General features: G+C 41.8%; 3 protein-coding genes across 3 annotated transcripts in view; all 3 read left to right on the plus strand.

Moving 5' to 3' along the window:
* Positions 1–867: 867 nt before the first annotated feature.
* LOC114431953 (UPF0711 protein C18orf21 homolog) lies at positions 868–3,495 on the plus strand. Its single transcript, XM_028399645.1, has 3 exons — positions 868–1,024; positions 2,189–2,382; positions 2,684–3,495. Exons 1-3 carry the CDS (start codon positions 1,007–1,009, stop codon positions 2,841–2,843), a joined length of 372 nt encoding a protein of 123 aa, XP_028255446.1. The 5' UTR covers positions 868–1,006; the 3' UTR covers positions 2,844–3,495.
* Positions 3,496–4,743: 1,248 nt separating this feature from the next.
* Positions 4,744–10,338, plus strand: rp9 (RP9 pre-mRNA splicing factor). The gene is made up of 6 exons (XM_028400700.1): positions 4,744–5,075; positions 5,257–5,287; positions 5,392–5,521; positions 7,171–7,262; positions 7,636–7,697; positions 9,372–10,338. The coding sequence occupies exons 1-6, from the start codon at positions 4,930–4,932 to the stop codon at positions 9,595–9,597; spliced, it is 687 nt and encodes a 228-aa protein (XP_028256501.1). The 5' UTR covers positions 4,744–4,929; the 3' UTR covers positions 9,598–10,338.
* Positions 10,339–13,559: 3,221 nt separating this feature from the next.
* elmo1 (engulfment and cell motility 1 (ced-12 homolog, C. elegans)) overlaps positions 13,560–17,021 on the plus strand; it is a 73,979-nt gene continuing 70,517 nt past the window's right edge. The window contains exon 1 of the mRNA XM_028431209.1: positions 13,560–13,681. The gene's annotated coding sequence lies outside the window, so the exon portion shown is untranslated. The remainder of the gene's footprint in view (positions 13,682–17,021) is intronic.

The following is a 17,021-nucleotide window of genomic DNA, read 5'->3' on the forward strand; positions in this document are numbered from 1 at the left end:
AGCAAGATAGATTCTTACTCTAGTGGGGTCGTTCTCTGTGCCACCACTTTATCCATTTCCCTGAAATATACCACTGTACTGTGTACTGTATATATATATATATATTGGCTCCAGTGTGTGTGTTTCTTTGTAATATTAATGCACTTCTTTGCTTGAGGACACTGCAGACACCACGTCCCTGAATCCGTTTTGAGTAGCTTTGTAATCCCCAGCTAGTGTCGCCCTCATTGTATTAAAAAAAAAAAAAACACTGCTCCAGCTTTAACTGCATCATCAGCAGATCTGCTTTGACTTTCTACAGCTCCTTTTAATAGTGATTGTAATCATTAAAGGTTCGTGCAAGTACAAGTTGTTCCAAGTTTCAGAGATAATGAGTCTGATGACTTTTTAATGTGAGTGGCTGGAGTGGGAGCTTCTCTAGCTTTCGTAGTTGGGAGGTCAACATAAATTCAGTTTAACGTCCTCGAATGACCACAGTAAGTCAGAAACCATCGAACCTAAAAACATAATAGCCAAACAGTGTCAATAAAAGCTGGGAACTCTTTGGACTGTGAAATGATTGAGCCAAAACAGCTTCTTTCAATGAGCAGTGTAGTTGTTGCTGTGCTCCTAAATCTCACATTGGATCACATAATCTAAGTCAAATGTGTCCCCATTAAGCATCCCACATATTTCTATGCTGAACTGTCTTATAAGTCCTTTGGAATTAAAATTTATCTGATGTTTTTGCAGATAAAAATACCATCACAATATATTCTACATAGAAACCTGTTTATTTAGTCTGCCCGTTTGACAGAGCATTGGTCAGCCCTGCTTTGAGCCACACCCCTATGCAAAGATGGGTGGGTCAGCTGTGGGGCTTGGGCTGTATAAAGCAGGACATGCAGGCTGTGAGTTGTAAACACTTCACACTCGATCGGGTAGACAGAAAGAGGAACTCGCCAGTCCCGGTTCAGAGAAACCCAACTCTCCAACACTTGCCAAGAGGCACCTGTCAGAGTCTGAAATGGCTACCTTCGTGTCGGTGAGTTTTCCACCTCATCAGCATTCAGGACTGTCAACAGCTTGGATCAGACTTGCTGACCTTTGCAGTGGTGGTCTGCTTTAACTGGTTTTAACCTTTGGACGACGTGTGGCACTGAGGGGATTTAAGGTGCTGAAGGTTTGAAGGAATGTTAATGAGTATTTCATAGCACTGTACACTCTGTACAATGCTGAGGAAAGTTTCCCTGAGGGAGAAAAGACTTTTCTGCTTTTACACTGATGTTAATTGAAACAAACCCTTTAAAGTTTCATACAATCATTAGCTTCACTTTAATTGTCTTAGAAGTGACTTTGCAGAAAAGTGATTCGTACACTCTGCAGCTGTTTTGATAACGGTTTGAACCACTCTGGATCTGTGCTTCATTGATTCATCAGTAAAGATTTAAATACTGTGGTAGTCCAGACTCAGGAGGACCTTGTGGCCTCACGGCTGCACTTTGTAACTTATCCACATGCTTTTTGTTCACTTGTGATGTGTACTGCGAGTCACCAAATTCTTTTGTAAGAACAGACCCAGCTGCTATGTAGTAAATGGCGAGTTAGTAGACTTTAGCATCCATATCCTGAATAAGTTAAACTGCCTGGCAACAGCAACATCCCCCCCTCCTGTAGGTGGAGGTTTTCCATCCTGCATCATCTAATCCAGCTACTTTCATAAAGGTTTAATGATGCTCCTGTGAGGGTCTCCTGCCACAGGTTTGCTGCCTTACCAGATTGTGAACTGTACTGTACCTCAGCTCAGCTGTGAGATTGCAGTAGATGTGCCTGACATCTGTGAGGCCAGGGTGTGTGTGTGGGACTCATTACAGCTCTCCGTGTCCCTGGAGTTGATCTGTCACTGCAGTCAGGCACCACAAAATCTTCAAAAAGTCCCATAGCTGTGGTAAAAGTGTCTGATGGAAAATAACTGACTGGAAAAAGCTTCGCCTTCCTTTCTCAGATTTACATCTTTTGGTCATTTGATGTACACACAAGTATTTTCAAGGACCTTTTAGAAAAGCATGCAGGGTTAGGAGTTGCCATGTATTCCAATGGGGAGTCCTTGTATGCCCTCACCTCAAACCCTCATTATGTATGAAGGAATATAGATGTAGGTCATGCAATATTCATAAGTGAATATGTTCCTTTTCTCCTCTTCTCCCAGATGGCCACCTGCCACACATGCAACAAGACGTCCAGACACAAAGGAATGAACAGGGATTTCATAGCTACGCTCGCTAAGACCCACAGCACACCAGGGAGTGCGGGCAAACACAAGACCCCTCAATCGGGCAACAGATCCAGCATGACTACCCCCAAAACCCCCGGCAAAGACAAGACACCTGCTCACACACCTAGGTGAGTTATGTCAGCTCGCTAGTTGCTGCTATTAATATCTCCTGGGCTAATATTTAAGATACAACCTTCCTTGACTAAACTTGGTGTGTGTCTCAGACATCTGACAGGGATGATGTGTCAGACGTGTAAGCATTTCAGTGATTAAGTTTCTATTTATTCAGCATCAGGAGAGCTGCAGCTAGCTGTGCAGAGAGGACGTGTTGACTCCAGGCTTCCTGCTAAGCAACAAAATCTCAAGTTACTCTATCTTAACTCCCTGTTTCCATCTCTTCTTCCTCCCTCTTTCTCCGTTTCCCTCCAGGTCATCCACCTCTTCCTCATCAGGGCCAGGATCATCTTCCTCCAAGCCAACATCTAAACCTAAAAACTGGGTCGTACAGCGTCTCAGCAAGATTCTCATGCGCGAGGACGACAAGGGTGGCAAGAAGGGAGGCTTGAAAGATTTCCTTTCCTCACTTTGAGAATCTCAAAAAAAATCTTTATGAATACTCTTAAACAAAAACAAGGGAGTAAGAGCCAGTGTTGCAACATGTTCACACCAGCGGTTAAGAAACCAGCTTCGGTTTCCACGCTGATGTAAGAAGGGTTACAGTTTGCCCACCAACTCAAATGTTACTGGGCCAATTGGAATGGCGCTCCTGGAATCCTGAATGTAATAATCGAGCTGGCTATTTCAAACTATTAGACTCCTGATGAGTCAGGCGGAGGGGAATGTTTCTTTTGCCTAATATAACACAGTAATCTCCCAAAGAGGGGACGTAACCCCTCTGTATTACCAAGTTGCTGAGACATTTGTTGTGGCATGACGAGCTGGTTTACATGCCAGTAACTCTCCTATAGTAAGACATATACATTTATAGGATCAGTGGAGAATTATATATAACAAATTTGTATTTATGCCACCTGATATTATAACTTTTATTTACACTTTCTGGTCTTTTACACTGGGGATATATGTCGGCATGAATGAATTTATTATGGCAGAAACATGAAAAAGTTTTGTATGTATTATATATTATATTATATATGTTTATATATGCTTTGTCGCTGTTGCATTTTGTATGTGCATACAGATGATCCTGAAGCTGCACCAATGAAAATATTTATCGTTTAGCACGGGACTCATCAGTTACTGTTTACACTGAACAGGCACATCTGCCTGAAATCTGTACAGAAAGACTTGATGATCAATGTTTTAGATTTTTCATTTGATACTTTCTTTTGGCTATACGTTTTTTTTTTCATCACTTTTGCTAAGAATATAGACTGTATGTGTTGCATTTTGTACCGCTTGATTACCGACCCTGTTGTAGATTAACTGTTCAGTGAACAGTCTGTGTTTAAATCCTGAAATACCTCACATTTATATTCCACCTACTGTGATTCTCTCTGAAATAAAAACCTTTTCACTCTATGAAACTGAGCCGTTTATTCTTACCACCTACTTACAGCTTGTATCCTGATTAAATGTCTGCTGACATTATGCACATATACTGCCAGTGTGGAATATAACAAGGTACATTATCAACATGCTCCTGCTTGCATCTAATTTTAATGTATGTATACATCTACTCCTCTACATATTTAATGTTTTATTTTTTTTTATTGCAGATTTAGATTATGCTGATATAAATGAACCTATACATCACAGGAAATAATGTGTTAACATTAAGAATCACAAAAATGAATCATTCTGCTCTTCCCACTAAGTACTTTATCAGTGGCAGCTAAATGTCCACTTGAGCTTCATTTTTAACTCTTTTTTTTGACACTGTGGCTAAAATTGTTATCATGTCGCAGCTTTGATTAAAAAAAATTATATATTTATTCTCAGGCTGTGATTGTGTGAATGTTGATTTTCAGCTCTGCCTGTGTTAAAGGAAACAACAAATACAAAACAATACAGAGCTGTATCTGCAAGAACATTTAAAATATGAAAATACTTGAATAAGAACAAACGTTAGTGAATATTTTGTGCCTGTTTTTGTGTTTGTGTGGTGGTTTTCTTTGAGTTTTGTGAATTATTGTCATGTTTCATGGGTTATTTGCTGTTTGTTGGTGGAATGTGTTACCTGCTGCCGTTACATATTACAGTATGTACAGTTTACAGCCGCCACGAGCCTGACAGCAGCTCTGTGTCTCCAGGTGGAAGAGAGGGTTTCATCCAAAGAGACACAGAGCAGCTCTGTGTCTTATAAATATGACACAAATGTGAACTAAAAGTTGTATATTTATAGGTTAAAATAATTACATGGGAAGTGCTGATGGGAAATAAGTTTGTATTTTAGAAAACACTGAAAAAAAACCCACATGCATTTCCTGTGTTACCGCCTGTGACCTGCAGGTGGCGCTGAACTTTAACTAACCAACACCACTGCACAGGAAGTACAGCAGCACCACAGAGCAATAACGTGAGCTAGTTAGCTGCTGGGTAGTTAGCATTAGTGGCAGGCATTTCTTACGGAATTATTAACTTTAGAAAAGCTAGAAGGGTTGAAACTTTAAGTCAGCGGTGTTTAGCGGCCACAGTTTTGTCGCATTCGGATAATGTCGGACAAAAAGCGGACAAGGGAGAAGGAGGAGAGACGAGAGCATAAGAAGCACAAGGCGTCAAAACACGATCATGACAAACTAAAGACACATTCGACTAAACTCAACCAGGAGGTCCAGAAACTGAAACACGTCGAGACATTGTGAGTAATTCAATTGAGGGGTTTTCTCTTTGATCCCGCAAACTTCTCCATGAATTATAAATGCGATTAAATTAATCCTCGCTCTGTTAAATGTTTAGTTAGCTAAGTTAATATGACGACAGCTAACTGTGACTTTTAGTTTTGCAGCATTAAAACGTCCATCTGTTCTTTTTTCATACAGCTACGAGAAACCTCCACCAGGACTTATTAAGGTAACATTATAGTCCAAATTTTAAAGCACACACTTGCACGCAGACCACATGATATTCGTGTTAAAAAGTAAAAGAATAGGTTACAAGGCTGTTTTCTGTTGCAGGAGCATGAAGAAAAACCAGAGGACTGTATTCCTGCTGAACCAGGAAATGAAGAAGCCAGGAGCTTCCTGGCACACGCCCCCACCAGGGGGCTCTGGATGCCTCTAGGGAAGGAGGTGAAGGTGATGCAGTGTGAGTATATTTAGATATGTGTGTATGTGTTAATACTGAGAGAAGCTAACAGGCTCCTTACAGTTGTAGCTGCAGAAAATACAGTTATAACTGCACCTTGCACAACCTCCTGGTTGATAGGTCTGAATATAAATCCACTTCTGACGGACAACTGCCTTTATAGATGATAAATGTAACCATGTAACCTCTTGTCCTTTTCTCCAAACAATGACTGTTATTATAACTAGAAAAGGGCATTTCCTGAAGAAAATGCAAGTTTGATTGCTGCAGCTGAAGCATTGCTTTGACTGCTGATGTGAAGGATTGCTCTGAATTGCTGGAGAATCAGAGCAATTCAGAGCTTTGTATGCCTCTGTGTCAGCCTGTCACCATGGTAACAGCAGAGGAGACCTCAAAAACCACTCCAACTTTGAGAGCCTGGCGTGCGGAAACAATTCGGAATAAGAAAATTCTGAATACAAGTTTGATAGAGCAGCATCTAATGAGCGTTTCAAGACTAAAATGGAGTCTGTAGCTAGAAATTTGTAGGAGGAGATACATTTGGCAGATGACACCGAAATTGCTTAATATTTGAAAAAACTTTGAAGTTGACCCGGAATGTCCTCTGTGAGATGAACATTTGAGTTGAGTGGCTGAAATCAGTCAATGTATGCTGAAGATACACTGCACCAAAAACTTTACGGAAGAATAAAAAAGAAGAAGAAGAAAGAGGGTGAATAACAACAGTTTGATTGCCGCTACGGTGAGCAGTCAGAGTCAGCATACACAGACACACACAGGGCCTCTCTGTAGGTTGCCATTTGTTTAGCAGAATCTTACTCACTGTGCCTAATCCTCTGAGAAATTATTTAAACTTCTCATCCAGCTTAAAGGAACAGACAAGCAGACACCTACTTTTCAGCTTTCAGCAACTTTTAAATTGTTGTGGACTCACTGTGCAAAGATTGTTGAGTTTTTCACTCCCACATCAACTGTAAATAATTAAAACACTGTGAATCACTGATATAAATTCTTAACATCTTTCCAGGGAAGACAAAGGGATTATGAATTTGAGATGTACATTTTTTCAACAAGTAGGGCCAATTGAGTTCATTGTAAGCAAAACCTGTTTTCTTTTTAGCTAAAATTAATGTCTTTCTGTATGCTTCAGTAAAGGTAGTAGAAAGGATGAGATGTTTGACAAAACAACTTGTCTCCAGGCTTCATTTGCCATTCAGCAGCTTCAGTTGTCATCATGCACAGAAGTTAAATCCTATGTTAACAAATTGGTGTAAACGCATCATTTATGTACACAGAGTTTTCTTCAGACAGCTGAGACACATCACCGGTGTCTATCATGAGATTAGAACAGATTTTGCAAATTCTTTTGACTCTTAGAAAGTCAGAAGGTTCTATGCTCGGTTATAGTACAATCTGTTATGATAATATTTTTGTTTTACACGCTCCATTTATTTCAAACATGAGTTCACTGGTGAAACAACCTCTTGCCCTGCTCTGTGATATATTTTTCTCATATATTCTTGCTGGGGACACATGAATATGTGGTTGCTTGCATCTCAAAATGTTGCATGGTGGTTGGAGGTTTCACCCAAGATGCTTTTTTAAACCAGTTATACACTGCCTCAGTGATGTTTATTTTTCCTCTGCAGGTTGGAGATGCAAGCGTTATGGCCATAGAACAGGCGATAAAGAGTGTCCCTTCTTCATCAAAGGGAACCAGAAACTGGAGCAGTTCAGAGTGGTGAGTTTGCTTTGAGAAACATAAGCCCATCCATAGTTAGCTAAGCCCGTTTCACACAGCCTCACCCTTCTGTATGAAAGGTGCAGAGACAGAATGTCAGGGGATTGCTGTGTGGCCGTTGAAACTGTAACAGACCAAAGTTTGTGTCCAGCCTTAAAATCAGTACACATTTTACACATATGGGCAGCAGACTCCATACAGCTTGCCTCAGTGTGCTTGTAATGGAACAATACCTACTGCAGGAACACTCAGCCACTGCATTGATTACCATAAATGCAACTGTGTCATATTTTCCTACTGTATTGTCTCTGTGCTGACAAAACACTATTTGGAATATGTAGAGTCTTTCTCCTGTTTTCCATTTTGTTTCTAGGCTCATGAAGACCCAATGTATGACGTCATTCGAGAAAACAAAAGGAATGAAAAAGAAACCAGGTATGTGCTTTCGTTTTTCAGAGATGGTGAGGTTTTTGTTTAGGTGGTAGGAAAGGACAGGCAGTTTTGAGGCTTGATTTTTTGACACATGACCTGGAAATTTTCTCATGGTGGCTGGTTCCCTGTGCCGGGTACTAGCAAATAGTTTTTGACACCAGGATGCCTAAAATTGAGGTTAGTTCACTTTGAAAGCTGACCATAGGTGTGAGTATGACTGTGTGTGTTTGTGTGAGTGTGTGTATGCAAAGCAGCACACATGCACTTGTGTGTATTTCTGCATGCATTACAAAAAGGTTATTTAAAGGCCAGTAGCTCTTTGAAGTCTCAGTTGTGTGTCTGTGCCACATGAATTTTGGCCTTGTCTTTAGAAACAGAAGTGGAACAGTCTAGCCTCTCTCTTTATTCTGAAAGTTTCTGTTTTTGTTTCAGGCTCATGGCATATTCCCAGATGGTAAAGGAAGTTATTGTTTAAATAATTAGTCTTATTTTAGAGGATGGGTTCAGGAGTTTTAGGTTTTGTCATAAAACACTGCAGTCGTTGCAGTGCTATAAGACTGTAAGCCTTCCTTCTCTCCATACTGGCTCCCATACCACTACTGTGTATGAATAGAACTCTCCACAGTTTGGCTTGGCCCCTTATGAACCATCAACAGACCCACTAAAGTGAGCTGGTGTTTTTCATAGTTACAGACCATTTAGTGCAAATTTCCTTTATTTTACATGCCTGGAAAGACTTTCTTTGTCAAGCTGTGGTGGAAGCATATCATCTATTAAGCATGTAGATTCTGTTGCCAGTTCATTACACATATACACAGTGAGTGGCAGCTGTTGTTAGCTCAACTATTGATGCCACAGGACTGCCATTCACACTTATTCTCATAGTACATATTGCACTGTGGTAATTGTGCATGAAGATAGGGGCACACATGAGGGCTGACTGATAAATTTGTGGCTTAAGGTAGAAGGGATTGATTTTAGATTACATTTATTCCTGCCCTGTATTTAAACACCATCCAGTAGTCATACAGATTTCTGCTTAGTAGAAGTTGACGTCTGATTCATCCCTTGATGTCTGTCAAAGGTCCGTGACTGAGACATTGTCTATCCAATTGTGAGGAAGAATTCTATCTCTTTCTTTCATTAGAGGAACCAAAATGAACTGAGGGAACAGACTTTTTATAAATTAAGCTGTAGGTCACTGGGGACATTTTGATGGACTTAAAGGACAAGAGACAGTGTGATATTGCAAGTCTTCTGATGAGCACTCGGCTCCATCTGATCCACAGTGAGTCAGCCCTGATGGACACTTAACAAGAGCATGTCAAGTTTTTCCAAGAGAACCTGTCATGGCTGAACAGTTCCTGAATGTTTTAAACACTTCTGATAGCATCGCTCTATAAAAACGTCTCGCTTTGTGGCTTTCAGAGATCCTCAGTGGCTTGTTGTGCTTCCTGTGTTGATTTGATTGGTTGAAGCTGCAGAGTATTCTTCTCATTTGTTGGTTCTGTGTAACAAAAGATATACAAAAAAGGACAGGGTAACCATAACGACTCGGGCATTATTTAGAAATGCTAGTCCACAGACTGAGCATCTGATTCTGCATCAGCTGCATTTTCCTTCCTATACTTGACTCTAGTTCTTCTTCCCCTCCTTCCTGCCCCTTCCTGTTTGCAGGATCCAGCAGCTTCAGCAGCTGCTTCAAGACACCACCTCTTCCTCCTCCGATTCAGACAGTTCCTCCTCCTCCTCCTCCTCCTCCTCCTCCTCCTCCTCTTCAGACCGCCATCGCAGCAAGAAGAGAAAAAAGAGGAAGGACAAAAAGAAGAAAGATAAAAAGAAGAGAAAAAGGAAGCGAAAGCACAAGTCCTCCAAAAACAGTGATTGCTCAGACTCAGATTGAGCATGTGAGGAACCTGCCGATACCCCAACTATGAATTTTGCCTGTTCTAAACAGCGGAGCAACAATTGTAGATCTTACACAGTAGTGAAGTGTGTGCTGCAGAGTGCATCAGTGAGAACTGCATTCTGGAGACTCCTTTGAGTGTTTTCTCTGCAGGTTGAGAATCTAAAACTATACATCCACTCTGCATGACTTTTTCCAGCCGTTTCTTTCCCCTCAGGGGTTGCGACTCGCATTTACATCGTCTCTGTGAGATCATGCAGCAGCAGGTCAGATAAACTAGACGCTTAAGTAATTGTGCTTACGTGTGCCTCAGTGCATATGTGCGTCAAGTAGCATTTGCTGCATGGGAAAATGAATCTAAAGTGTTTTGGAATGAGCCTGCTGGTGTCAGAGATAATGTTCTTTCACAGGGTCTAATACGATAGCAGGTCAGCAAATACAGCATGTCATTAAGAGATTGTATTTTCCACCATAATTTGTTATCCCCACCATGATTGTAGAGTGTGTTAAATGCACGGAGGTGCACTTAGAATATGTTTTCCACACAAGCCTGAATGTTTAAATGCTTGTGACGGTACATAAATATTTGGAATGATTTGAGGTCGGAATATGCTTATTTGCTCAGAAAAAGCCACAGAGAGCGGGGAAAGAATGTACATGAATACGTTCCCTTGTTTTGAGAATAAAGATGGCTCTTTTTCTCCAAAACCTTGAGCCTGCGAAAGACAAAGAGTCTAATCATTTGGGCCTTGAGCTGGTGTGTGTGTGAGAGAGACACCTTTTTTCAGGTTTCTGATGACTTAATGTTTGGATTCTGCACAGAAGTCTGATCATTAAAAAGTGCACACAACACTATTGGGACGACCTTCCTGAGACCCGAAGAATTTTATTTTTTTTCAGTCCTACTTGCAGTCTTGTAAAATGAGTTCATGCTGTCTGTAACCAACAGAATGTGTCGCATTCAGAACAATGTTACATATAAATGTAGCTCAGCAGTAGCTGCTGCAAACAGCATTTGCCCTTTAGGCCACATTTGAAGATTCTTCTTCATAAGCTAGACTTTGTGAAAGGAATCCCTTTGGAAATAAACTAGAAACATTCCCTCTTCCTAATGACCCTGATAGAGAGACAATTACAGCAGACCTACAGGGAATAAGCAAACCAGATTTCCATTTAGATGTGAGTCTTAGGCCTCCTCTGGAGTTCAAGCGCTGGTATATGTTTGTGTGAGAAGTTAATGTTGTATCAAAGAGCGACAGATATTGCAGCCATGAGAGCTGCTGATGGAGAGCACAGCCTTATTTATTCTCTCATCCCGGTCGCCTCTTTTCTCATCTGCTCTCTGTGGCATCTGTCCATTCTTTTTTTTTCGACCGGCCAGATAAATCAGCTTCAGCGAAACAGTCTGTTCCACGTTGACTTCTCCCTCTCCGTCTTTCTCTAAGACGCACAATGAATCTCCCAGATGAGATTCAGGCACAGAAGCAGCTCAGAGGGAGGTTGTGCCACGTACAGAGTATTTGGTCAGTGGAGTCTTTATTGAAGCACTCTGTCTTCTTGGACAAGAGACAGGTCAGACTGAGTGCCAGACCAGAGGACTTGTTCTCATTGTGCCTCATCGTACAGACCAGATATTAAGTATTTGGACAGTTACACGTGTTCTGTTCTTCAGGCTCTTTCATTCAGCACATTGAATTTGCTAATAATATAGAAATATAGTATTAAATATAAAACATAGAAAGAAATGCAGGAGTTCTATCTAATCAGATTATTATTTGGCTGAATGTCAGAGATCGCATGTGGTAAATTGTAATTACTGAGCTGACGTGAGCTGGAGTGGTCTGTCAATATGAGGAGAGAACATGTAATCACACAGCTAATTTGCTGATTTGCTAAATCAATTAAGATTTGCATTTAATCTAAAAAAAAGAGGTTTTAGACCAGGCCAGAGCACAGACCTCTGGATCAAAGTTCAGTTGCAGGATTGATTAATTAAATACAAATAGCGGTAATAAAAACACATGACGGTCCCTTCAGCTTAATTGTTTTCACACAGTACAGACAACAATCACATTTGTATGAAGATGTTTTGTGAAACTCAGCCTGAAGTCCCATCAGAGCGAGCAAAACAAACAAAACTGTGTGTGGCAAACAGTGAAGTCCCTGTGCATCATGATGGGAGTTCCATCAACAGCTGAGGCCTGTAGCTGCATCAGTCTGCACCCCCCAGAAAAAAAGACAATTAATTCTTGATGCTGGAGGAGTGCTCTTAACCCATGAATAGTAATCATGTTTTCCAGCTGCAGTGGAGAGGCTCCTCTCTGTTTGTAATATCATGTTTTACACCAGGAGCGCAGAGCGTCAGCCAATCTGAATGAGCCAATGGAAATCCCTCAAACACTTACCTGTTAGATAGTGACTCCACATCTTATTGGTTGCAGAGGTGCATTGTACTGCACAGTAAGTCTGACAGCACCACAGCCCGGCTTTAAGCTATAGTCTGCTGCTGCTCTGCCGTCTCAGATAAAGGATTACTTCCTCTGTGAGGATGGAGCCTTCTCAGGTTGAAGTCAGAGATGCAAAGGTCACAGAAACTCATGATGCTAATAATGACACTGAGGAATAACAAATTAGTTTGTTTTAGTCTCAGGAGGAAACAGAAACACTGTCAGAAGTAAACACATCTGCAATTAAATGTTGTTTAGTGACTTTTGACTTTATTATTAGACTCAAATAAAATGATAAAATACTGTGTTTGCCTCACTGACTGTTTATGTGGTGAAATTAACTATTTAGTTGAGGAGGCAGGCTGTCATTTAAACAAGCAAACGTTTGCATCCTGTATTTTTCACAGAGAGAAGGAAAAACAAACAGAGAGAGGAGCGGGGAGATTTCTGCTGGGTGTGTCGCTGCAGATTATATACCAGGACGAACAGGGCTCCTGTTTTAATCCTCCCCCTGCTGTGTCTGCTGAGCAGAGATGAAGAAGAGCTGCAGGACTGTCTGAAACACACTGTCATCCCTCTCTGTTACAAACACACATATCCTGATTTTAATACAACAAACAGTAGGTAATTACCAACCAAATTAAATGCAGGTGACCTGGGGTGGCCCAGAGATGCTCTGTAGATCTAATAAAATCCCTTTATTAAAATGTAGGAGCCCTGCTGAGTTACATTCAGTAGTGGCTCCTGCATAAAGCAACAATAGAAAGTGGTAATCCCCACCCATACAAACAGGAGAGCAGGGAGAGTTCAATAATCATGAATTATTAAAGGCAGTGTTCCAGTTTGCATTTTCTCCCTCTTTGGATGCAGATATGCTTTCCTTTCATCCATCATCACGGAAAAAAACAGACGTCTCCTTCGAGTCGGAGTTGTTTTAAACCTCCTGTGTTGTGTTACCACACTTATATTCTACAAAGATAAATAAAGCGTGCATTATGGTGTTCTATGGATTTCTCTATTGGGAAAGTGGGCACTTAGAAAGATGTTTATTACCCAAAACAAAAACCATATTTTATAAATGTTTTGCTGTTTCCTAGTTTTTCTTATTATTTTTATTTTAATAATTGAATAAATAAGGTTTATTTTTTTGTTTCTAATATTGTGCCATTTTAAGCCTTAAAGTGATCAGTATTACTTTTAGTAAAAAAAAAAAATACACAACTAAACCTGTCAGAAATATAAAATGAGCCCTGTCACATTGTCACTGAATAGTCATACTTATTGCTATGCTTAAAAAATAAAGACAGTTTTAAACATCTTGATCAGGTTTAGACTGAGCAGATGTAGTTCGGTGGACTTCAGATGTGATCTTTATTGTTTTTTATTCTTGTTAAATCTGTTGTGCAGCTTTAACGCATCCATGCATCCTTCAGTGTGGCATCACCGCGCAGAGCCAGCAGACGGCAGAAGAAAGGAGGAAGTGGAAACATCAGCACTGTCTCTACGGCAGAGGAGAGAGAGGGAGAGGGAGAGAGAGGGAGGGAGGAAACACCAATGAGTGTGACACACACACACACATTCAAACTCCGGGCAGCAGCAGCGCTTCAGTGGAAGAAGTGTCCTCGCCTCGCCAGGTTAGTCAGAGCACGTTTTTCCTCCTCTTTGCAGAGATGTTGGTGCCGCTGCTGAAGCAGCTTCACTTCCTTTGCGCTTTTCTATGTTTTGGATTCGCTGCGCTTTGCCTCGCCGATTGTTTGTGTGTGTTGTGTGTCGAGATGAATGCTGTGTGTTTCCCTCTCGTCCTTTCCCCCCCCTCTCACTGTGTTTTTTCTGCCTCCCATGTCTGCGTCTGCCTCCACTTTGTGAAGTGGCCTTTGGGCGCTGTTGTCTCATTGACAGGCAGCTCTGGATGTCTGATCCAGACCTCGCTGCTCGCTGCGCTCTCGCACAGAGACACGCTGGGAGCTGCGGTGAATACATTAAGCTGCCTCTGGATTCATTCTCTCTTTAGTTTCTGAAACAAGTGCGTTTCGACGCTGCGCTGAAGTTGCGTGTTTTGCAGCTGAAGGAGCAGGAGCAGAGGTCGCTGATTTATTCCAGGCGTGTGCGTGAAAGTGCATGTTTGCTGTTCGCTTCATACAAAAAAGTGCTGCGTTTATAGACGCCCCTCCACTCCCCAACTCCCCCCACTGCTAATTAAAGAGCCGCTTTAATGGTGTGCGCTGTGTAAATCCAACCCGGCACGCTGACCGAACCACGGGCCTGTGATTAGTGCGAGGCAGCCTCTGATGCAAGATAAAGCCCTGTACTCTGCTCCAGAATGTGGATTATAATCTGTTTCAGGCTTTATCTGGAGGCACTGGAAGTTTTTGTTGTTGTTGTGTTGTTGTTTTGTCACGTGTGACCTCTTAATTAGGTCCCTGAAGTTCTGTGTCCTGTGGTGAGGGCATGCCAGGGGCTGACTTTCTGTCTCTTTGTATTCATCTGTCAGCAGTGTTGATACTAGCAGGCAGGTGTGGGTCAGGTGAAACTTGTATAATCCAGAGAGTGGCTTCTAATCTGAAATGCTGCCTTAAAAAGTAATACTGTGTTCATTTTAGGAAGATAAGACATGGGGCGTTATGTCCAAAGAAGGAGCTGTCGGCTGTTGTTTTAATTTATTCTGCACTTCTGAGCGCTCGTACCTTCCTGATGGGAAAAAAAAAGGTTTGAAGTCTAATTTGTTCTGATTTATTGTATTTTGATTGTTATTGGAATTACCATGTTCAGTCAGTTTGATTTTGTTCTGTGCAGGTGGAAACTGGGCTTCAATAGATTTATCTTGACTCAGGAAGTAAAACTCAAAGGCCCCCCTGATAGTCCGTGAACCTCACTTTGGGAACCCTTTATTCCCTCCACACTGGTCAGTCTGTAGACATGCAACAGACCCTGGAACACACTGTGCCTCAGCTACCGCCTCCCCCTCACATCAGTCCTGCACTCCTGTCCCCTCTGTCCCACTGGACAGCTTCTGATTACATGCCCTGTTAGCCACCGTTCCTGTTGTGATGCATGTTGGCATCACTGTGTCATCTTGACCATAAACACCGCCTAGAAAAAAGAAACGCACACATCCAGACTTGTCAAAGAATTTCAGGTGACATCAGATTTTTTTTCATCGTGGAGATATTCTGTGCTGCATTCTGAGTGTTTGTCTGTGTGGCTGCGGCTGATAGTGGGCTAAACGCTGATTTACAAAACCAAACCTAGAAACAAACGGCTTCCTTCAGCTGTGTGTGTTGTTATTTTTGCAGTAGCTGTCCAACGTTAAACCTGGAACGTTCCAGAAGTTTTATATTAGAGTTTTACAGCCACCTCAGGGACCTATACGTCAAAAAGAATGCACACACGTGTAAAAACAAGTTTTATCAGCCACAGCAAATCCCCATTTCTTGTTAGCTACCCTGCCGTAATAAATATTTCTCTTCCCCTCTACAGGGTCTTAAAAGTCAGTGATGGAGATAAAGTGTTGCAGCAAAAGTAAAAGAAGGTGGATGACATTCAGCAGCAAGTCATGGGCTAAACAAGTTGAAGGAAGTGAACTTGAGTGCTGCTAATCTTTTGTTTTAAATACTGAAATATAATCCAGGAAATGAGATAAGAAGAAGAAAGACGCAGAGATGGAGAAGCTTGATGTTCTTTATGGGAGAGGACTGAATCTCTGATTGTGTTGCATCACATGTGAGACTCTGGTGTGTATCTGCTTGACACTGCCTGCTGTTTGGCATCCTCTCAACACCTGTTGAAGTGCAACCTTGCCACACTCCTCCCGTCACAACCTCGCAGGTTGTTATCGTTCCCTCGTTATCCCACATAAACTTGCTATCTCAGCCGTCTCTCCCTCTCTCTCTCTCTTCTTACACTTTCCTTCTCGTTTGCTCATTCTCACATTGCAGCACACACCTCCATCTATATTTCCCTCTCTCTCTCTCTCTGGAGAGGCTCTGTTGTTGCTTCCCTTGGGAAATGGAAGTATGTAAATTGTTTTCTCCTTGATGTATACCCGGCCTCTATTCTGTCCATCTCACTGAGCTCATTTCCCCCTATTTTCACCTAAAAGCTCGGCATGAAAGTAAAAAACTTTTGCGGCTGTCATCTGCACAGCCACTGAGGGGGAAAAAAAAAGAGAGAAGCCATGTCAGTCTGCTGGTTTCCTCGCATTCGGGGCACACTTGTCGCTCAGCAGCTTGAGGGTAGATTAATTTGCACTTCTAAATTAGATGAATGTTGCCTTGCATAATTGCTCCCTGTGGTATGAAGTTAATTAAAACAGCATGTAGGTACCGAAGGTGCGATGGGAAGGTGCCAGACAGTCAAAGAGAACATAGGTGGATGAGAAGAGATCTCAGAGGTGCTGCTGCCATGTTCTGCTCCTCAGTTTGCTGATTGTCTCCTCTGGCAAAATTCACTGCCGAATAAACAAAATGCTATAAATAAGAAATAAATGATGGAAAAAAAACACATTGTTTTATGACTAATTCTGATCTCTTGGCAGTTACATAAGGTAGTATGCAGTCAGGAGAGCTTTTTGACCTTTTATAGCTTCTATAGCTCTTTATATTTTGTTCCTCAGGCAATAAGTCTGTCCATTCTTAGAATATGAATCCAGGGAGCACCCACGGGTGTGTTTCTCAGTCCAAGTCTAGACTTCATGTGGTGTGAAGCAGCCCTAGATGACCCAGGAAAGTGATATGAATCCCTGTGCAACGCTCACCCTGCCTGCTGCATTCCAGCTGTGGTACTGCGGCGGGGCTCAGTAAATACTGAGTGAGAGGTTAGCCAGCTCTTGTAATCTGGCTGCATTCGTGGTATTTAGCATCTCTCTGCCTCAGAGACCTCTGACCCAGTAGGATAAATGGCTGGAGAGCCTATCGGTGTATCCTGGTTCCAGCTGTGTGAGACACTTGAGATGACTTTACATGACTTTATGTGTGT

Source organism: Parambassis ranga, chromosome 2 (assembly GCF_900634625.1).
Source record: "Parambassis ranga chromosome 2, fParRan2.1, whole genome shotgun sequence".
Lineage (NCBI taxonomy): Eukaryota > Metazoa > Chordata > Actinopteri > Ambassidae > Parambassis > Parambassis ranga.

Bases quoted from the DNA above. Each gene is read 5' to 3' on its own strand.
- LOC114431953 (XM_028399645.1), top strand. The intron at 2,383-2,683 runs GTGAGTTATGTC...GTTTCCCTCCAG, and splicing joins ACACCTGCTCACACACCTAG to GTCATCCACCTCTTCCTCAT.
- rp9 (XM_028400700.1), top strand. From the start codon at position 4,930: ATGTCGGACAAAAAGCGGACAAGGGAGAAGGAGGAGAGACGAGAGCAT. The intron at 5,522-7,170 runs GTGAGTATATTT...TTTCCTCTGCAG, and splicing joins GGAGGTGAAGGTGATGCAGT to GTTGGAGATGCAAGCGTTAT. The intron at 7,263-7,635 runs GTGAGTTTGCTT...TTTTGTTTCTAG, and splicing joins AACTGGAGCAGTTCAGAGTG to GCTCATGAAGACCCAATGTA.